This window comes from Oculina patagonica, chromosome 13 (genome assembly GCF_052425735.1).
Source record: "Oculina patagonica isolate OP01 chromosome 13, crgOcupat, whole genome shotgun sequence".
Classification (NCBI taxonomy): domain Eukaryota; kingdom Metazoa; phylum Cnidaria; class Anthozoa; order Scleractinia; family Oculinidae; genus Oculina; species Oculina patagonica.
Window position 1 is genome coordinate 28,371,336 of NC_135770.1, and position 22,428 is coordinate 28,393,763.

General features: G+C 40.0%; 3 protein-coding genes across 3 annotated transcripts in view; all 3 read right to left on the reverse strand.

Moving 5' to 3' along the window:
• LOC144636241 (uncharacterized) overlaps window positions 1-22,428 on the reverse strand; it is a 79,877-nt gene that overhangs the window by 39,541 nt on the left and 17,908 nt on the right. The window contains exon 4 of the mRNA XM_078495400.1: window positions 18,941-21,116. Coding sequence (XP_078351526.1) covers window positions 18,941-21,059 — 2,119 coding nt within the window. The 5' untranslated portion in view covers window positions 21,060-21,116. The remainder of the gene's footprint in view (window positions 1-18,940; window positions 21,117-22,428) is intronic.
• LOC144635696 (uncharacterized) lies at window positions 10,865-13,952 on the reverse strand. Its single transcript, XM_078494778.1, has 2 exons — window positions 12,667-13,952; window positions 10,865-10,996 (listed from the first exon to the last, which is right to left on the reverse strand). The coding sequence occupies exon 1, from the start codon at window positions 13,851-13,853 to the stop codon at window positions 12,684-12,686; it is 1,170 nt and encodes a 389-aa protein (XP_078350904.1). The 5' UTR covers window positions 13,854-13,952; the 3' UTR covers window positions 10,865-10,996; window positions 12,667-12,683.
• Window positions 15,863-22,428, reverse strand: part of LOC144636251 (uncharacterized) — a 90,799-nt gene continuing 84,233 nt past the window's right edge. The window contains exon 3 of the mRNA XM_078495410.1: window positions 15,863-16,116. The gene's annotated coding sequence lies outside the window, so the exon portion shown is untranslated. The remainder of the gene's footprint in view (window positions 16,117-22,428) is intronic.

Below are 22,428 nucleotides of genomic sequence, written 5' to 3' on the forward strand. Positions count from 1 at the left end.
ATCATAAATGGCATGGCACAGCGTTGGAACTATTCCTTCGCTTAGGAAAATCAAAATAACAACAAAACCTTTAATGAAGTAAATTCATTCATGGCATGCCAGACGTGTTTAACTTAACCACCACACATCATTCAGACATTAAAATGCAAAATTGTTGTCATATTGTTAACTAAATCATAGAGTTTCTATATTTTGTTGTTTATACCCAAATTGGCACCGTCTTATTACCTTCTGCCTTCCTCTTCTTCACACTTCTTCGCACCTGAGCGAATGTGGTAGCTTCACCATCAGGAGAAATGAAAACTGAAAGTGCAAGAGAAGCGATTAATTTTACACCGACTCACACTGTTACACTTCAGTTCACTTTTCAGTTTTGGAAACGCACTGAAATATAGAAAAAGTGTAATTAAAATAGCGCAGAAAAATAAATCTAACCATTGAGAGAACCAAGTCAGTGACGGATTGTAAACAGTTTACCACAAGAATGACACATCGCTAAAATTAACTTCGTTAACATATAGATAGACGTCTTTTATGCCGGGAGGCGAATAGCTTTAAATAAACGTCCAAGGAAGACCAATGAAAGTTTGAGAGCATGAAAACAAAAAGTATAATTAAAATACCTTTAAAATGATCAAGCAAAGTTAAACAATGTTGTCAAGCAAGCATAAAATTAGGGACTTTTCCCTTGATGGCTAGCTGTGTTTAATACGGTTTGTTTGTTATTCAGCAATTAATGGTATCAAAATACTTTTCAAACTATCTGAACAATGTTTCCAAGCAAGAAAAGCATTTAAAGGCTTTTGCCTTGATGGCGATCATTTTATGAAATTATCGTTTCTTGTGCTCATAGACATGCATCAATCACGTTGTAGGTCACTTTAGCACTCAAAACTTAAATTCTCCTTACTAATTACCATACGTTCACTTTGATGTATACGTTCTGAGAAATTGGTGGTTCATCAAGTTGTTGATTTTGTCCATTCTTGTCAACTGTCTGCTTGACAATGTATTAGTATTGTAAGGAAAGATAAGATGTTCATTTATCTTGGCAATTTAATAAAAACTTGAGTAAAAAGAAAAGTGGCACTTACTTGAACAGACGCCGATGCTGGTGCTGGTTGATTGGTTTTGCGAGTTTTTCTTTTCTGTCACTCTGCTTTTTGATCGGCAAAATCTACAATAATAAAATTGGAACAGTCGCATTAATGGAGCTTTCTTAAAAGTTTCGCTTTGGTGAAATAGATCCATGCAAGACATGCCTTACGTCTTCTCAATAAACAACAGACGACCGACTCTTTAATCAGACATTGAAATGCAAAGTCGTTGCGACATAAGTTATTAGTTAAATTTCTACCTTGTCTTTTTTTCTCAAAATCGGTATTGACTGGCAGTTCGCTACATCGACCTTCGTCTTCTTCACCAAGCACCTGAGTTGATGTGAAAGTTTCAATCTCAGAAGAAAAGAAAACTGAAAGTGCTTACTGAGATGCAATAAATTTACACTGATTCACGTTTCATACTTCAGTTCATTTGTGACAGTTTTTTCCTGTGTAGTCACGTGGCCTTTATTAGCGGTACTAACAATAGCAATGAAATAATAACAACATTGATGAAACTGTGATGGATGGCTTGACATGTCAAAACATACTCTGATTATAACAGTTTTTTTCAAAACACACGCAACAAATAATAGATTATTTATTAAAAATGGAATTTCATTGCCAGTGAAAACTTCAATTGTTGGTGAAAATAAATTGAAATAGATCAATAACAATAATTACTAGTAGTTAACCGAGTTTGATGGATTGGATAAAATTTACAAAAAAGTTCACAATTTACCAAACTTCAATCTAAGGCCAATAACTTCATATCAGTCTGATGAGTCTGATCAAGGGAAGATTAACAAAAACGTGATTCAAAATATTAGGTATGTTGGTATGTTATTCCAAGGTGTCATGATATATTTCGGATATTTTACGATGTTGTGTGCATTTCTCATAGACTGAATCAACTAAGGAATGCATACAAAAGGATTACCTCTCAAACAATCTGAGCAATGTTGCCGAACAAGCATGAAATAAGTGTAAACTTTATTATTAACTTTATCTTCAACCTGAAGATTTCAGTTCTAATACAACAAGTAAATTATGAAATAAAATAATTATAAGTAATGAGGGCTTTTCCCTTGTTAACAAGGGTTTGTAAAAGAACTCTCTTAAGTTAATTTCGTAATGTTATTCAACGTTGTCGTATATATTAAATCGTGCGATGTTGTATGCAATTTTATAACGTACTAAACCAACTAAGAACTACATATCATGCAATGATCATTTTCTTGCTGGTGCTCAAACAAATGTATCAATTCCATCGTATTTCAGATATAAATTTATATATCTTGTCAATTAGATATTGTAGTTAGCAGTGCTGCTGTCAGTTGACGAGTCTTACATTATCTTGGCGAACCCAAAACTTGAGGCGAATCAAAATTCAAATGACGAATAAAATGGGAAGCAGTATTTCGTACATACCCGAAATGTCTAATATGGGATTTATCATGTGTTTATTATCCAACGCTTTCTTTTCCTAAAATGCTGACTTTCCACCTTTTTGAATTTTCTGCGCATTCAGGAGAAATAAGAGGACGTGTCTTGCGGAGTACAAATATCGTGATATACTGTACTCGTTTCGCGCGTTATCACTATTCAACGAAGTGGAAACGGAAATTTGATCGTGTTGAATGTCTGCAAAAGAGACTCTTAACCCTTTAGATCCTAACAACGCATATGTGCGTGGAAAATACCAGCAGTAATTAAAAAATCTGCAGCTTTCACATATCTGTACACATGATAGTAATGAGCCCTCGTTATGGCAAAGTGATAATTTTCGAAGCTTTAAAAGCCAACTAACTGACTACAGCTCCAGAATTCCGTTGTATATGGTTGTTTGTTCTGCAGCAAATCCGAAAATGCCCGTTTTCTACTTCATGGGACAACAACAAAAAACGCACATCTTTGTCTCCAATTTTTTTAATGAAAAAATAATTCCGCATCCAAAAGTGTACATTTGCAGCAAACTTCAAACCTATTTCTTTCCGTTCGCTAAGAAACTTTTCATCAGTCTTTCAACAGACTGAGCAATTACCATTCGATTAGAGCAATGCTTGCAAACCTGTAATTTCCTTATTGGTGACCGAAAGGAATGCCTGGGTAATACAGCCGTTTCGGCGAAATGCAAGTCCACTCACCTCTATTTCATACATTTTTTATAAGTGTCGAGCCACCCAATCCTACCAGCAAAATACTGCACCGAACGCATTCTTTGGAAGTCACAAGTTGTCAAAATTGCCTTGGCAGGTCTCGGAATCCATCCACAGAACGGCCAGAGAGACAACTTAACTAATGAACCACCATGTTTTGTTACAAATGTTTCTGGCGTTCCAATCATCGTCAAATCATCTCTCACCTCTGGTTTCTTTCAGAAGTTTGCCTCTACCCAGCATTCTAGCTTAATGATGCCAGCCTGGGGGCTTCTGTAGTGGAAAATGACTCGAAAAAAACACTTATAAACGACATATTCGCCAGATTCGAGCCCGTGTGCTCGCTTACCAAGAAAGCAACGACTGAATACTGACGTCACAATGAAAATTTGAGCCCTCAGTGTTTTGAAACAGCACACATTTCTACTTGAGCTTATATGCAATCACGAAATTCGACAGATTAGCTTAAGCCCAGAAAACTGCTTTAAAAATACCAGAACCTTAGGATTCTAAGGGTTAAAGAATTGTAGGAATTGTGGTATCTTTAATTCAAATCACAAGTATCGGCGGCATCTTCTACATAGAAACTTAAAAAAAAAATGTTTAACTATTCAATGTCAATTTGAACTGGTAATAAATGTCTTTGGGATGAATTAATGATATGCAAATAGCTGTTCAAGAGACAAACGCGTGCTTCCCTCCGTGTACTCTACCCCAGTCCGCGGCAGCGCCACCCTCGCTGCGACAAAGCCGGTTTGAAGTCTCTGCAACCTACCTGGCGATCTACTGAGCCTGGTTTGGGCTAGTCTCAGGCCAGAACGATTGCCTTAACCTCACTTAGTTACATCCCATAAATAACTATACCCAGGGCAGAATATTACACCATAATTACCGTGAAGATATTTAGTAGTCGGCTTCTGCAAACATAAAATGTTTTTTCGAAATTATGCTTAGGATGGCTGGACATTTAAGAATTTTGCCGCTTTGAAAACTAATAGCTCTTCGCCTTCGAATATTCGGTCGAGTATTAGTAGACCTAATTCAAGGGTCAACGGTGGATAGCTTTTATAAATTATGAAAGCAAAAAAAATCGAGTTCAATTACAGCAATTTTTTTGAGTAGAAATAAAAAGATCATACGAATATGAAATTACACTCTGAACCCAGCCCCATATATACCACGCCCTTGTGAAGGGCGCGAGGAGTTAAATTTCTACAAACATGTCTACCTTAAAAGTTAAAGCTAATTGATTAATTGTAACTATACCTATCGCTTATTAAATTAAATTCTTTAAGGGCCCATTACAGTATCTCGTTGCCAAGCTACGTGGTTGCCATGCAAGTGGCTAAATTTTACGTGAGTTTAAAAGAGAGAAACCTATAAACGGTAAACACTACACTGATTGCGTACTGTGTTATAAGTGACTGTATTAAATAAACATAATTTTAAAAGCCGATTGAAGTTGAAGGTCTCTGGAAAAAGTTTGATTAATAAGGGAATAAAATGACTTTTTGAGGGAATATTGTTTATTTGCGCCCGCGTAGTGTCATTTGTGGCCCGAGCGCGAAGCGCAAGGGCCACAAATGACACTACAAGGGAGCAAATAAACAATATTCCCGAAAAAAGTCATTTTATTATCATTATTATCAATAAACAAGGCCAAATAACATCCAGATAGGTAACACATTCATTTAATGAAGTTAACATCACGATTTTCAATTCAAATATTAAAACACAAGTACTTCGCCGCAATGAAAATTATACACGATACTACTGAGGCCTATGTCTTATTGTGTAGTTGTAGTATAAAAGAGCTAGCTGCAGTGTCTCTGAAAATAATAATTAAGCAATGGGTTGATTCATGGATAATAATACTTTACAAACTTACATTTTCCGATTGAACTTCGGCGTAAAATTCCTGCAACTGCTTTAACTAAATTAGCTCGATCGGAGATACACAATTCAAGTGAACGATGTTTCGTTTCTCGCAAGACAACAAGGAGTTGCTCTCTTTATCTATTCGCCTTGTGCATTTGCTTCTAAATACGATTTTTTTGCTGTATTTTGTACCGAAGACAATTCGCTTGGCGAAAAACTGTTAAGGATGGGCCGATACTCGATACCAAATATTCGATACATCGATATTTTGACAATTTTGAAAAGTATCGATACTTTCGAAAAATATCGCACTTTCGATACGTTTTCGATACTGCACACGTTACCTGAGCCTGCGGTCTTCTGGTCAGCAGCTGAGATTTAAAAATGCACTTATGCGCAAACCAATATTGATTTTCTTGTCAATATTTGGATTTTTCTATTGCATGCCTTGACTTGATCTAGTCCACAGTGAAACAAAAAGACCAAAAATCAACATTCCTAGCTAATATTTATACTGGAAGAACTGTCCTTTGTTTGGTCAGACAAATCACGTGACATACCAATGAAGTCAATACGGAAATGACGTCATAATATCGATATCGATATCGAGAAAAAAGGCAAATATCGTATCGGTATCGTATCGTTTTGAAAAACCTGTATCGGCCCATCCTTAAAAACTGTTCGAGACTCTTGCTGTACGCGTACGCACCTGAATGGTTTTCCCGCGTCAGCGACGCTGATTGGTTGAAGTTAATCGAATGATGAACCGAGAACCAATCAGCTGCAGGGCCGTTAATGCATTAACGGCCCGCTAGGAGTCATTTGCGGCCCGCAAAGCGCGTGTTTTCAATAGGGCGGTTTTCAATTTGGCCGCGTGTATTGATAATAATATATGATATCTATTTTTTTGTACGAGTTTATGCTTGTAATTCGTTTCAGTTTTTAAACTATTTTTATATAACTATTTCAACTACTAGACATTGATTTTTAATCATTTTTATAACTATTTTAAACTATTAGATATTTTATATTTTTAGAAATTTTATTTAGCAGGGCCACTCTGGATACCAGCCACTGTGCTGAATGGGCCACCCTGCATAAATAAAGTTTACCTTACCTTACCTAACAATTGACTGATCCTCGTGGCAAAGAAAGACCGAGAAAAGATAAACAATAACATAATACATATATTTTTTTCTGATTACCAATACATATATTGCAGCCTGTCCTGCTGCTCAAGCATCGGCAGGATAAGCCATGAGAGACGCTGCAATACAAGAAGAAACTAACTGACCTCTGCCTGTTGAAACTGCTAAGACCATCTGTTTAGGCGAAAAGAGCCAAGAGAAGATTTTTTGCCTATATCTCGGTTTGAAGCAGAAACCTTCAATGGGGGCTACCACATAAAAAGTGAATATATGTTGAGATTGTTACCATATGAACTAATTTGAAACATTGTTTAACTACGTTGACAAGTAAACTAGAATATGCTATCAGTGGTGTGGTTTATAGTATTTCAGCTTTATCAATAGGATGGACTGTCTTTCTCGCGGAATCTCTATTGTTTTTTATAAGTTCAAGAGGGATAAGTAAAATGTCATTCAATGAGTAGTGGCCGGGCTGGTTGAAGTATTCTGAAATAGGAGTTCGAGCCTATGATTGATGTGGATTAGCCACTGAGCGCAAGAGTTGCGAGCGACTGCCGCCAAAATTTGTTAAAGTTTTTTTAAGGCTCAGATCGCGGAAGAACGTTTGCGCGCATTTAAGGTGGCTTGCAATAGTTTAGTCAGAATTAGACATGCCTGTCTTTGGTATTCTATCACAGCTAAACCAATAACGTTAAGGAAAAACTTTTAGCACTAACGTAAACAAGATTTAGCAATGAACAATTTGAAGTCATAGCAACGTCAAAATCTGTTTCCATGGCAACGTCGTGTGAGGTTAAAGATACACTATTTTGGACTTTATGAGGCTAATAACTCAAAATTTACTCAGTGCAAGTTTTTTTTTCACATATTTTTATTCAAGTGACAAAATAAACATTTTTGCAAATTTTTAAACAAATCTGTCAAAAGGAATTGGAACTATGTTATTTTCGCACAAATTTATGGTGGCTCTGAACATTTTTGACAGAATTTGTTAAAAAATTGTCAGATCGTTCCTTTTGTCCCTTGACAAAAATATTCTAGTTTTAGAGTAATTAGCCTCAAACAGTCAAAAATACGGTATCTTTGACCACCTTCGTGGTTGCCATGGCAACATCACAGTGACTCCAATTTGTTATTAGTAAAACCTTTACAATGATGTTTTGAAAGTTGAACCTCAATATTACAGGTGTAGCAGCAATAGAATGTCAAAGACGGGAATATCTAGACTTTTACGATCCACCTTAAGTCGCGTTTTGCGATGGCAAACGAACCTTGGATTTTGAGCACCACTCTCACTCCCCTAAAAACAGATTTTTACACTCAATCACTTTAAAGCTTTCAGAAACGCGTTCCTCCAAAGGCCCAGATTAGGCGGCAAAACGTTCGCGTACATTTTTGACGGTTTTGCGCGATGTCAAAAAAAGGCTTGAACTTAACTCACCTCCCCCTCCGGATCCCCTAATATGACGCAGTGTATTCTAGTGCTCTTCGACTTTCAAGTACAGTTTCTGTATCTGGTACATTCTGAACGCGTTTGCAATGCCAGTCAAACCTTGATGGTAATTCCACAGACATGTTTTTAGACTGTCATTTGTTTTATTGCAGCATGTAGGGTATCGTAAATATAGAGTCAACCTTTGGATTTCGCCTTCAAACGTCTGTTCTGCCCTCTGACCTGCTTTTTAAATCTTCTTTATTCAGTGAGAGGAAGGACATTATAATTGGAAATACGAATGGAATGGTGTGTTCGTTCATTCATAAGCACGTCATCGAAGAACAAAATAAATTAAACCTACACTTTACCGATGTTCCCGTCACTCGAGCTGCTGTAAGCTGTGCCGGACCCGGGGTACCGGGAGTCTTGAAAATATAAAGTTTAATCCAAATAGAAGATGGTAAGTTTTCCTATGTCCTATAAGAAAATAATGCACTTATGAGGTCTCGAAAAGCAGCTGAATGCTCTCGCCTAATGACTCGTTCGTCCACTAGCAGCTTTTCTAGACCTTAAGAGTGCATTATTGTCTTTTATAGTCCACCACTATCTTTACTCCGATTCTTATGGGTTTAAATTGATCATATGACGCGGCAGCGTTCATGCGCGATAGCGATAGCGTTCATCCGCGGAGACACTGTAAGCCCATAGTGCCCATAGTGCCCGTCTGAGAAAAATACCTGGATGGATAGTACTCGTCCACAGACAAAAAAAAATAAATTGGTTTCTTGTTTGCTTTTGTGATCTTTTGTTGGTTAAGTTTCAAGTCTTTCATCCTAAAAAGTTAAAAATAACTTATGATGCTCGCTTTTGGATGGGCGCGCAGAAGATTAAGTGGTGAACATTAAAGAAGATAGAGCGTTTTTGTCTCTGAACTATCGGTTCTGATAGTCGCTCCTTGGAAATTTGGGCAACAGTCAACCGATAGTTCCTCGACAGAAACACTCTGTTGTTTAAATAGAAAATAATGCGAGGAGCAATCAGTTTCGCAGAATTCTAATAGAATTAGAAAAAATAATAATAGAAATAACCAAAATCAGGAAGACCGTGGCCCTCTGGGATCAGGGTGTTCATATGAGAGGCCCTGTTAGGGGGGTTTAGGTTATCTCTTATCCCAAAAATTTTGAGGGCAGTTATTCCTTATCCCTAAAATTACCAAAGCTGCTATCCCTACTGTTTTGTTTTTATTTTCCTAAAACTGAGTTGTTAATGTGTTGTTATACCTTATCCCTATCAGATGGCCAGATTGCACCATCATTTCGACGCTAGCGGGACGCTAGCTTTCACCGAACGGTCTCTGATGAGTCTCTTGGCGGAGACGAAACATGCGTGTCAGACCAGCCACGAAAGTATTTATCCCTTATCCCTAAAACCCCTAACAGGGCAGAAACATCGACCTTGTACAACCTCGTTCCCAGGGCTTTCCTTTAAATTAACCAAGGGAAAAGCCCTGGGAACGAGGTTGCGTCCTTGCATGAATACTGAAATTCATTGCTTCAAGATGCTCGAGATACGTGGCTGATAATGGGAGGAGAGATTTGTTTGCAGCAGAGAAGTAATCGGGCCTCTGAAACAGCAACAAGTTTTAATATTCATATTCTGCCAAGTTTTATAATTCTAAAACAACTGTGATTGAAATTATATTTCCGTTCAACCCTAATTACTAGTGATTACGATTGTCCATGCAGTAGTACAATAGGAAAATTAAACGAGACTTACCTGGAAGTTGAAGTTTGATTGAGATTCTACCGAGTTATAGAGTGCTGGGAGATTACATGAGATAGCAAGCGCAAGCGCCAACTCAGTCTTCAAAGGCTTAATGTGAGTGATTTAAGGCACCCACTTACCAAGGGTGGGTGGGAGGGCATGTAATCTCCCAGCACTCTATAGCTCGGTAGAATCTCAATCAAACTTCAACTTCCAGGTAAGTCTCGTTTAATTTTCCTATTCTACCTCGTTATCGTGCTGAGAGATCACATGAGATTTTGAAGCAACACGAGCATTAAGCACAGTAACAGAAAAACTTTTATTTAAACAGTTGTGTTGCTCACAGTGCTGAGTACTCCATCAGCAAAGGTGTTCTCTTTAGCAATAGGCTTGTTGTAAAAGGTTGCAAATGTAGACTCTGAGGACCACCCAGCTGTCTGCAAGATGTCATCAAGGCTTACTGATGCATTGCTGGCTGCAGATGTGCTAGCAGCCCTAGTGCTGTGTGGTTTAAATCTTGAGGTGTCTATTCCAGAGTCAGTGAGAACAGATTTCCACCCAACGGCTTATAGTGTCTCTGCTAACCTTTTTAAAAGGTTTCTGATAACTAATGAACAATTGGCTTTCTGAGCCCCTTAAAGTTTGTGTTCTTGTCAAATACTCCTGTAGTGTGGTTACAACACACAGAGTTTTATCTTCAAATGCTTTAAGTTTAACAAGTGGGTTTGTTACCCCTGGTCTGCTTTGTTTCAAGTGTTCAACAAGCTGGAAAATATAACAATTATTTGAAAAAACCATGTGGTCAATGTTCAACAAATGAACAGTTTGGCCCCTTTGGCCAGACACTAACAAAATTAACATAAGCAATTTCAACGTAAGTTCCTTCAAGGACAGTGTATCCGCAGGAGATAGAGAACGGAGGTGTGATAGAACAACAGACACATCCCAGATATCTGTGTTCTTTGGTCGTGGAGGTTTTTCTTGGAAAATGCCCTTCATCAATCTGGACACTAATGGGTGTTTTCCGACACATGTCCCATCCTCTAATGTAACGTAGCTGGACAAAGCACTTCTGGCAGTATTGATGGCGCTGTATGTGGGGCCTTGTTGGTATAGCGCTGTAAGAAAGTCAAGCACAGACCCTAGAGATGGTTGAATGGGATTGATTTGCCTTTGATTACAAAAGTTTTGCCATTTTGTGATGTAGGTACTGTATTGTTTCTTTGTCCCATCCCGCCAGGAGGCCATGATGAGCTCAGCAGCTTCCTTTGAAATTCCTCTATCCTGGATAGACTGCCAGACAGGAGACATGCCAGCATAGTCAGTTTCTTTCTTAACGGGTGAAGTGTCTGGGGAGAGTGTGACAGTGAAAGTCGGTCCTGGTGCCTCGGTAACACAAGTGGGATTGCAATTATCATTCTCAGCAGCTGTGGCCACCATACTTGAGTGGGCCAAAGGGGTACAATCATGATTCCCTGTGGTACTTATTCCTCTAACATTTTCTGTAGGCATCTGTGAATTTGGCAGAAAGGTGGAAAAGCATAAAAATACCATGAGTCCCAATTAATAGTAAATGCATCCACAAAACATGAGGCTGGGTCAGGCTTCCAGGAAGCAAACCTGGGAACCTGTGTATTAAGTCTGGTTGCAAATAGGTCAATTTCTGGGATGCCCCATTGAGCAGTAATTTTCACAAAAATCTCTTTCTTAAGGGTCCATTCAGTTCGGTCATTAAATAACCGGGACTCTTTGTCAGCTTCAATGTTTTCAACTCCAGCAATGTGGGTTGCTGTTAACCACACATTATTTTTTACACACCAATCCCATATGTTGTATGCAATTTGATTGCAGCTTGGGGATTTTGTACCTCCCATGGCATTAATATAGGTTACTGCTGTAGAGTTGTCACAAAGTACTTTGACATGCTTAGTACTTAGCCTTTCAGCAAAAGCTTGCAAGGCGAACTGGATTGCCATTAATTCTAACTCATTAATGTGCAGCTGGCTTAATTCTGTAGTAGACCAGAGGCCTTGGGTAGTGTCACCCTCCAGATATGCACCCCACCCCTTTTTTGAAGCATCAGTTCTAATTTCAGTGACAGGATTTCCATGTGATATTAGATTAAAAACCTTGTCAACATTTTCAATCCACCAAGCAAGATCTTCTTTTGCACTTTGGGACAAGGATTTTAGAGCCTCATAGTTTCCCTTATTTTCTCTAAGAGCTATGTTCTTTTCTATCTCTAAGTTCCTGTAATGGAGTTTTCCAAACTGTACTCCAGGTAAACTAGAGACAAGTGTGCCAACTAATTGGGCTAGCTCAGTGATGGTAGTTTCATGTTTATTTTGCATTGCTTTGCAAATAGCTTTCACTTTAGCTTTTTTGTCATCCGTAAGGGTGATTGTCATTGAGACAGAGTCGAGAACAAAGCCTAAGAATGTAATCCGCTGTGCTGGTATGACAACTGATTTCTCCATATTTATCACAAACCCTAAGCTTGTGAATAATGTTTGTGTATCAGAGATATTTAGTAGGCATTCCTTGGTGTCCCCACCCTGAAGGTAAGAGTCATCTATGTATCCAACATTTAAGTGACCTTTCTGTCTCAAGGTGGAGTACACTGGTTTCAATAGCTTTGTAAAAACCCTAGGGGCAGATGAAAGCCCATTTGGCATGCATGTGTACTGGTAAAGAGAGCCCTGCCAGTAAAACCTGAGATATTTACGGTGTTCCTCCGCAATAGGAACTGAGTAATAAGCATCTTTTAAGTCAAGCGATGCCATGAAACAATTTGGAGTCATGAGTCGCACAGCAGACCAAAGGGTATCCATTTTAAAATGGTGTTTCTCAACATATTTGTTAAGCCCCTTTAGGTTCAAAATCATGCGGTATTTTCCGCTTTTCTTTTTCCTAACAAAAATTGAAGAAATGTATTCATTTGGGCAGTGTACAGCAGGCTCAATAACACCCAATTCAAGCAGGTGAGTAATTTCTGCATTAATTATTGCTTTCTCTTCAGAATTAAACTGAATTTCAGGCCGCGGCCTTGGTTGATCTGGATTGCCAAATTCAAGGTGGCAATGCTGTACAGTGTCCAATATATTCTCGTCTGCTGTGAGACTCATCCATGCTGATATAAAATGCCTTAGCCTGCCAGCAAAGTTTTGTGTTGTTAGACTGACCTGCATGGGGGTTGAGCTTAGTCGCTCTTCTTCTTCCCCTCCAGCTTCCTTCTGAAGTGGAGGGGGCTCTGGAAGTTTTTTGACTGCTTGTTAGTTGAGTTGCGAGTGCCTCCATATTTGTTCTTTCCATGCCAGAAGGTGTGTCTTTGACCACTTTTGGAAGTGCGGTGAGAACTGCTGTCCTTGGTAAGCTTAGAACTAAGCCTGTTTGTATCTGATATGTCTTTAACAGCCTTCGGGAGGTCATCTCCAAACAATTCAGCTGTAACTGGATTTGAGGGACTGCACAGGTGCCTATAATTTGTGTTGAGTTGGGGTCTCATTAGCTCTCTCCGGCTGTAATTTAACTCCTGGTTAGCATTTGCCAACAAGAGTACCCCATCCATTAAGGCACTTACAGTATCGTCTTCCTGACGTCCAGAGCTCCCCATCAATTTATTCACTTCTGACACGATGGCTATTACGCCTTTAATCAGGCTTTTCTGTACCTTCTGGAATTTCAAGTCAGTTGATCTAGCTGACTCATTTAAATTGTTCCAGACACCTTGGTTGACCTTTGTCTCTGACAAGGTGGCACAATTCTCGGGAGTTTCGTACTGTTTTTTCAACTCTGTTAGTTTATCTTCATTTGCTTTCTCTCTCATAATTTTATCCACAAGCGATACGAGGTCCCCATCAATGGCGGGACCCACGTGCTCGGTTAGTTGCAGAGTTTTCGTCAGTTTTGTTATGAGGGGATTTTTGTCTTTTCCGGGTTCGTCCGGTTTCTTTTTCTTAGCGGGCGGCTCGCCTTCTAAAACTGATTCTTCCTCGTCCTTAGACTCGTTCGAATCATCCTCATCGCCTGAATCTCCTTCCCCCTCGCTGACGGAATGGGTTGAGATTAACTCGCCCAAATTTGCGAAACCCGTGGTCATTGAATCCCTTAGGCCTTCAAGTGACCCCTTTAAGGCTTCAGCAATAACAGATCCAAGCGCTGCTGCGTTCAGAGTGACGCTGGAGCGGCCTTCGTTGGCGTTGTTCTTCGGCGCGTGAGCTGTTGCTGGTCGTTTCCCGCTCGTTTGCGAGGTAGTCGCTTTTCCTGATTTTCGCGCCTCCTCTGGGCTAGTATCCTCCTTAGAGGAATTTCCCTCCTTAGAGGAACTTCCTTTAGCCCGGGCATCATTTGTCGTTTCGTTTTCGCCCATATTCGGCTGATAATGCAAAGTTTTTGTCCTTAGATCAAAAACGTGCTTCGACCAAGATGGTGTAAGCTTGCACTGAGTTGGCGCATGCGCTTGCTATGTCATGTGATCTCTCAGCACGATAACGAGGTAGAATGGGCAATTGATCTCACAAGTTTTAATCTGTTTTTAAAACTAGCGTTACAGTGGACATGTTTGGTAATCGGCTCCTGCAAACATCCTATAAAATTTTGCCGCAGATAGTTTTTAAAGGAGATGGTTGGACATTTAAGAATTTTTCAACTTTGTAAATTGATAACACTCCACCGCCGATTGCTCAGCGACAACTCTCAACCAAGTCTCCATCCAGTCTACCACGCCTTATCATGGCTGGAAGGAGTTTCATTCTCAACATGTCCACGTTAGAAGTGAAATCTTATTTATTAATTGTTTTTATACGCATTACTAATTAAATTCTGTGACTGCATCAAGTCAACAGTCAATCACATGTCCGTCAACTGTTCATGCACGTTACTGCAATATAATCTGCTTATGGTAACTTTACAGTAATAATCTGCTTATGTAAGTATCAGCATACATGTACCTCTTTTTTGTCCTGGAATGTGAATTTCACATTTTTTTACTATGTGCCATGCTGTTCTGAGTTTTTTTCCATTCCAAGAAGCTGTGGAAAAACACTCCATTTTAACTGCCTTTAGCTGAACACTGAAAAGTTCTTTTCAGAGATTAAAATAAAAATATTTGCAGAATGCGCCATCAGTATACACATGAGTTGAAGGTTTAGCATTCATGTGCAATTTCATTGCACCAGGATTTCTCTGGATTGTGTTATGTTACGCTGCATTGTGTACCACTTGCTATGGCAGCCTCAGAAATCGAAATGAAACGCTACAGTGTTTAGCTGAAGGCAGTTAAAATGGAGTGTTTTTCCACTGCTTCTTGGAATGGAAAAAAACTTAGAGCAGCAATGTATACTGGCTTTACTGGACTCACACCCACCACGCAGAAAATGACTGTGTCAACGAATTAAGGTCAACTGAGGCGTACTAATACCTGTTTTTGCGCCTTTCAAAAACATCCGAACTCTGAGGTTCAAAACCCAACTATAACGATTGCGTTTTCCGCAATGATGGCGAGAGCCAACAAACCTTGAAAATCAGAAACAAACAAAATGGATCAAAATCTACCAATCACAACCCATAGACGTGACCTCTTTGACCCGGTTGAAGTGAACTTCTGTTTCCGAGAGGTCCGCTAAGATGAATGAGGGCAGGAAGAAACTTAAACCGTTTGTTGAGGTTTGAATTTCAGAGTTCGCATGTTTTAGTAAACCGCAATGACAATAAAGTGGACATGTCTGAGATATTCATGACTTAGTAAAAAAATAAATCAAGTATAGTTGGTATATAATGCTTCGGAAGATTGAACCGTATGGCAATCGCCCAGCAAAATTTTGTAATTAACAAGAAACTGTTAACTTAGCCTCATCATGGCTTCTTCACATACCCAGGGAGAGTTCCCACAAACATGTCCACATCAAAAACACTAATCAATTATCTATTTACAAAATTTGCAAGAAAAAAACCTATAAACGATACACGCTATACTAATTGAGTACTGAGTTCTCAGTGACTGTATTAAATGAACAGTCAGCATTAAAAAAGTTCATCTCAGTCGAGATTTCCACAACGCGTTAGTACTACGCATTGAAGCTTCCAATTTCAGTTCCAAGTCTCTTTCTGTCATCTGCCGTTCTAAAATGAGGCTCCTGTGGGTCGTTATGTCATCTTTTTGACGTCATAAAAGCTGCCTTGTCCCACGATCAGTAATTGGGTGAAGTAAAAGACTCGGAAATGAAGTCACCTGCATATGTTCTACATATTGCTGTTTATATAAAAAAAAGCAACTGAAATTGAATTTCCAATTTTCCAAACTGGGGTCTAGCATTTGTAATGGTTTGGAACGAAACGAGAAAAACGCGAATGTTTTTTAAAAATAAGTCTCATTTTTCTATTTTGATACACAGGCAACCGCGGGATTTTTCAACTGCGTACTTGAAGCAGAATTGATCAACTTGTGAACGACCTACTTTAAATTCTTTTCCTCTTGCTGTCTTTGGAAAATGATAATAACGACGAGGTTTGTTTGTTTTATAGTATTATTGCAGAAACAAGCTACAGGGAAAATACACACGCTGTAAATAGGATATCAAAAAGTCTGTCGACTACTTGATGAGTAGTTTTATTTGTACTTGATTATACAGCTTCTGCAAGAGAAATCGATCTTTGAGAGGCAACATACTTATGACCAAGAACTCTATGTTAACTTTCACTATTAAATTATTCTGTCCATACCTCGCCGAAGGTCACTTCGAGTGATGCAGAATATTTGCCAGAGGTAAATCGTAGGCCGGGGAGGCGAGTTAGCCCAAGGGTTAGCGGCCGGACTCTGAATCGGGCGGACCGAATTCGAGCCCTGGCCGGGGGACTGCATTGTGTTCTTGGGCAAGACATTTTGTTCTTGTATTGCCAGGCTTTTATTAAATGGAAGGCAATTTCCAGTCAATCATTGCGCTCGTCTCAAGAAAACGGATAACCACTGCAAACGTTCAAAATTTATGGTGTCATGCAAAGTAAAAGCAAATGTTATTTATTGTGGTGATGCACTTAGCTTCATATCTCTTCGAGACAGCTAGTTTACAGGCATACCAATGAAACAGGAGAAACAAATTTTTAAATTAACATAACATAGTTAAGACTCAAAACGAGCAGGAGGCAGACCAGTTGGCTATATACAAACTGGTGGTGTTCCCATGTTTCAGTGGCATGCCTGTAAACTAGCTATCTCGAAGAGCTATAAACCTAAGTGTATGACCACTATAAACAACATTTAGTTTACTTTTATTTCTCACCATATATTTTGGATGTTTGGCAGTGCTTATCATTTTTCTCGAGTCAAAGAAGAAAGCGGTGTGGTTAAACGTAAGCTAACTGAGCTTCTGATGTTTAACGGTAAGGTTAGTGGATATGGCTCTACTTGACACAATGACATACTCCTCTGGCGAGTGCAAGGCAACAAAATTCCAAAACTTACTTATACATTAAAAGCGGGAAGTATATAGTTATATATTCAAAGAATAATGACAGTTGTATGAGGTATTCACAATAGAAAAGCAAAGGAAACATGCTCTTTTCAATTGAACTTATGTTTATTTTGATATGCCGCACGTAATAAAATAAACTTAAAGCTCTCGAAATATATGTCAAAAGGCTGATGTGAAATTTCACCTTAAACAAGTACAGATTAAAACATCAATTAAATTTAAAGCTGTTTTCAGTTTATAAAAAAGTGCTATCTAAGATGCTTTTACTGAATTCCTCCGAATTCTATGGTGACGTCATCGCCGATGAGTACAAACGGAGCCCAGTGCTTTACGGCACCAAACTTCTCTGACTCTCTCAGGAATTTCATAGCCCGGTTTAGAGCTGCACTGGCGCTACATCCACGAACTAGATTTTCATAGAAACATTTCATAAACTCCATAGTGGCTACGTCGTCAATTGCCCAGAGTGACACCAAAACGGATCGAGCACCAGCACCCAGGAAAGCTCTTGCAATACCGACCACACCCTCAGGCGTAACCTTCCCTTGAGCACTGTGACAGCAACTAAGCACAACGAGCCTTGCACGCAGCATTACCGCTTGCACATCAGCCATTTTCAACATGAAATCTTTCTCTTCAGGGATTTTAGATGAACGTGCGGGATTCGGAGCCAAAGCAATTTCACCAGCTTCCATATCGCCATGTGCTGCAATGTGAACCAAGGCAACGGAACTCATTCGTCTCAGCACCTCGTCTTTCGTGGCTTCTCTTCCAGTGAGCGGTGGGATACCTAACATGTCTCCTATCATCTCTACTTCTTTTCTGGCGTATGGCAAAGGCAATAAAATGGACTCACCCAGCTCATTTGTAACTTCCTTTACACATGGATCACCCACGAGCAAGACTCCACTCCTTCTGTGATAGTCCTTAGCAGAATTTGTGATCAGTTGTAAACTCGTCAATGACGGAAGAATGCGTATCGTAACAGATTCACTTAGATACTTGAATTGATCATCTAAAAATGCAGGATAAGGAGCCAAGCACAATGGACCATCTGGGACAATGATTAATTCGTCACCTTGAAGCAAGTCTGCAATAGGACCAATAATACAATCGTGAAAGAGGCGCAAGGAATTGTTTTTGCCGGGCAATGTCTTTACAGTTTCCTTAACAAATTCTTCACTAGGTGGCAATTTCTTTCTCAGGTTATTCAGTGAGCGATTTTCACAGGAACCTCTAGCAGCGATTTCATTTTCTTTGAAAAGACCTTTTCTTACTGACTCTAAGAAGGAAACGGCATCTTCACCTGCTACTTCTTTTTGTCTGAAGTGAACATTTCTTCCTTTGCAGAGTACCCAGAAATGAATGTTGGTGCTTTCAAGTGCTAGAAAAACTGTTTGAGTAGATATATCACTTATTATGTCCATAATCAATACTCTAGGTTCAGAGGACCCAGACGCTACCAGTTCAGAGTCATATTGTAATTTCATGAGATCCATTAAGGCCTGAGCTCGTCCTTGTTCAGCAACAAGCAGAGCTTCGTCAGTCTTTCGAAGCCTTACTAGAATTCTCCAAAGATCGCTGTAAGCATGTTGACATTTCTGACGAAACGATATTTTCCATACATCTTCGGACTTCAAAAGAGCTCTCACAGCACTGTACACTTTTACACTGGATCGATAATAATGAAGGGCTTCATGCAAAGAACCCGACAATTCAAAGTCAGCTCCCAAAGAATAACATGCAGTCCCTTCTCCTGCGCTGTCACCTAATTCTTTCGAAATGCTAAGATGTTTGTTGTGGTACGTTATGGCTTGTTTAAAATCACCCAGACTCTGGTAAGCATTGCCAAGATTGCCATAAGCACGTCCTTCTCCAGCCCTGTCACCCAGTTCTTTGGCAATGCTAAGACGTTGGTTGTGGTACGTTATGGCTTGTTTAAAATCACCCAGACACTGAAAATCATTGCCAAGATTGCCATAAGCACCTCCTTCTCCAGCCCTGTCACCCAGTTCTTTGGCAATGCTAAGATGTTGGTTGTGGTACGTTATGGCTTGTTTAAAATCACCCAGACTCTGGTAAGCATTGCCAAGATTGCCATAAGCACCTCCTTCTCCACCCCTATCACCCAGTTCTTTGGCAATGCTAAGATGATGGTTGTGGTACGTTATGGCTTGTTTAAAATCACCCAGACTCTGGTAATCATTGCCAAGATTGCCATAAGCACGTCCTTCTCCAGCCCTGTCACCCAGTTCTTTGGCAATGCTAAGATGTTGGTTGTGGTACGTTATGGCTTGTTTAAAATTACCCAGACTCTGGTAATCATTGCCAAGATTGCCATAAGCACGTCCTTCTCCAGCCCTGTCACCCAGTTCTTTGGCAATGCTAAGATGTTGGTTGTGGTACGTTATGGCTTGTTTAAAATTACCCAGACGTCGGTAAGCATTGCCAAGATTGCCATAAGCACCTCCTTCTCCAGCCCTGTCACCCAGTTCTTTGGCAATGCTAAGATGTTGGTTGTGGTACGTTATGGCTTGTTTAAAATCACCCAGACACTGATAATCATTGCCAAGATTGCCATAAGCACCTCCTTCTCCAGCCCTGTCACCCAGTTCTTTGGCAATGCTAAGATGTTGGTTGTGGTACGTTATGGCTTGTTTAAAATTACCCAGACGTCGGTAAGCATTGCCAAGATTGCCATAAGCACCTCCTTCTCCAGCCCTGTCACCCAGTTCTTTGGCAATGCTAAGATGTTGGTTGTGGTACGTTATGGCTTGTTTAAAATCACCCAGACACTGATAATCATTGCCAAGATTGCCATAAGCACCTCCTTCTCCAGCCCTGTCACCCAGTTCTTTGGCAATGCTAAGATGTTGGTTGTGGTACGTTATGGCTTGTTTAAAATCACCCAGACTCTGGTAAGCATTGCCAAGATTGCCATAAGCACGTCCTTCTCCAGCCCTGTCACCCAGTTCTTTGGCAATGCTAGTATTTTGGTTGTGGTACGTTATGGCTTGTTTAAAATCACCCAGACACCGGTAAACATTGCCAAGATTGCCATAAGCACGTCCTTCTCCAGCCCTGTCACCCAGTTCTTTGGCAATGCTAGTATCTTGGTTGTGGTACGTTATGGCTTGTTTAAAATCACCCAGACACCGGTAAACATTGCCAAGATTGCCATAAGCACGTCCTTCTCCAGCCCTGTCACCCAGTTCTTTGGCAATGCTAAGATGTTGGTTGTGGTACGTTATGGCTTGTTTAAAATTACCCAGACGTCGGTAAGCATTGCCAAGATTGCCATAAGCATCTCCTTCTCCAGCCCTGTCACCCAGTTCTTTGGCAATGCTAAGATGTTGGTTGTGGTACGTTATGGCTTGTTTAAAATCACCCAGACTATCATAAGCATTGCCAAGATTGCCATAAGCACGTCCTTCTCCAGCCCTGTCACCCAGTTCTTTGGCAATGCTAAGATGTTGGTTGTGGTACGTTATGGCTTGTTTAAAATTACCCAGACGTCGGTAATCATTGCCAAGATTGCCATAAGCCACTCCTTCTCCAGCCCTGTCACCCTGTTCTTTGGCAATGCTAAAATGTTGGTTATGGTAAGTTATGGCTTGTTTAAAATTACCCAGACTCTGGTAAGCATTGCCAAGATTGCCATAAGCACCTCCTTCTCCAGCCCTATCCCCCAGTTCTTTGGCAATGCTAAGATGTTGGTTGTGGTACGTTATGGCTTGTTTAAAATCACCCAGACTCTGGTAAGGATTGCCAAGATTGCCATAAGCACGTCCTTCTCCAGCCCTATCCCCCAGTTCTTTGGCAATGCTAAGATCTTGGTTGTGGTACGTTATGGCTTGTTTAAAATCACCCAGACTCTGGTAAGCATTGCCAAGATTGCCATAAGCACCTCCTTCTCCAGCCCTGTCACCCAGTTCTTTGGCAATGCTAAGATGTTGGTTGTGGTACGTTATGGCTTGTTTATAATCACCCAGACGTCGGTAAGCAATGCCAAGATTTCCACAAGCAGCACCTTCTCTAGCTCTATCCCGCAGTTCTTTGGCAATGCTGAGATGTTTCTGGTAGTAGTCGATCTTTGTTTTGATCATTTTATAAACGTATATTAATGTGACGACGTTGCTTGCTTGCTTCTGTCAAATATACACCTAGTAAACGTGAAATATATCTACGCTTAGTGTTGAATTTATCTTGTTCCTGTTGTCTCAACAAGTTTTTATTCTTTGGGTACGTGGCGTTAATTACCATCATTTTGAAATGTTACCCCCTGTTTCGCGTTAATTTCCTTTATTGGGAAACAAAGAACACCTTTTATTTTTCAAAACAATGAAAGAAGCGAAAGTTTTAGGGTTTAACCTATAACTCTTACCCCAACGCAAAAGCAAACCCTAACGCAAAAGCTTAGCTTTAAGCCACCAACCCTAACCTTAGGGTTAGGCTTAGCGTTAGTGTTCGAGGTTAGGGTTACGGTTGTAAAAACGTGTAAGAGTTAGCGTTTTCCGTTAGGGTTAGGATCAGAGTCAGCTTTAACCCTAAGATTGCGCTTTTCTTGTAGTTGTCTTAAACTCCAGTTTGCTTGCGGTTAGTTTTCACTGCAGTCTGCTTGCGGATAGCTGTGTTTTGTTGCTTCGGCAAGACTATTCGAATCTGTTCCGGTTACCTGTAATCTGAGGTGAAAGTGAAATAAAGATTGATTGATATGATGGAGTGATTGATTGAATACGTTTGTTCTTTTTGACAGCCAGTACAGCCCCTTACTTCTGAGACAAGTTCGCGGTCAATCCCATTCTAAAGAGCTGGTGTTTTCACTTCATATTAGTCATAATTAGTCTTGCTTTCAGTTAAGTGCCGCTTGCTCCCACTTCTTAATTCATCACACATCTACAAAATCTCGCGAAATCAAGATCTTCTCACGAATCGATTGATTGATGAATATTTAATGAGGCACAGGGAAATTTTTGGCAAGGAAAGGCCCCCTGCCCAACAACCAAAATTATTTTTAAAGTCTAAAACCAGCTCGCTTCTCGGCAACTTTGTCGCTGCAGCACCCAAGCGGACACTGCAAAACTCACGCTGACATTGTTCCCGACAAGAGATCTGTGTTTTACACTTTATTACCTGGTTCCGGCCGGCCGTTGTCAGACAACTTTCACACCTCGAGCGCCTAAAAACCCGGGGGGTACCCAAAAACGTTTTGTACGAGGAGGCTCCGCCCCGAGCTCTTACCCCTTACCCTTTTGTATACCATTTTTGCCAGAAATTGTACCCCATTCGTATACCTTTTAATGAAAAAAGGTACCCCTTTCATATACCTGAAAGTCATGGTACAGACTAAAACATGACGTTTTCTTGTCATTTGCAAGTAGCGCTTAATAAATTGAAATAATACAGCCATAAATTGCATCTGTTCGAAATATTTCAATTAAAGGCCCGTTAAAAACCTAAATTACAGAATTCCAC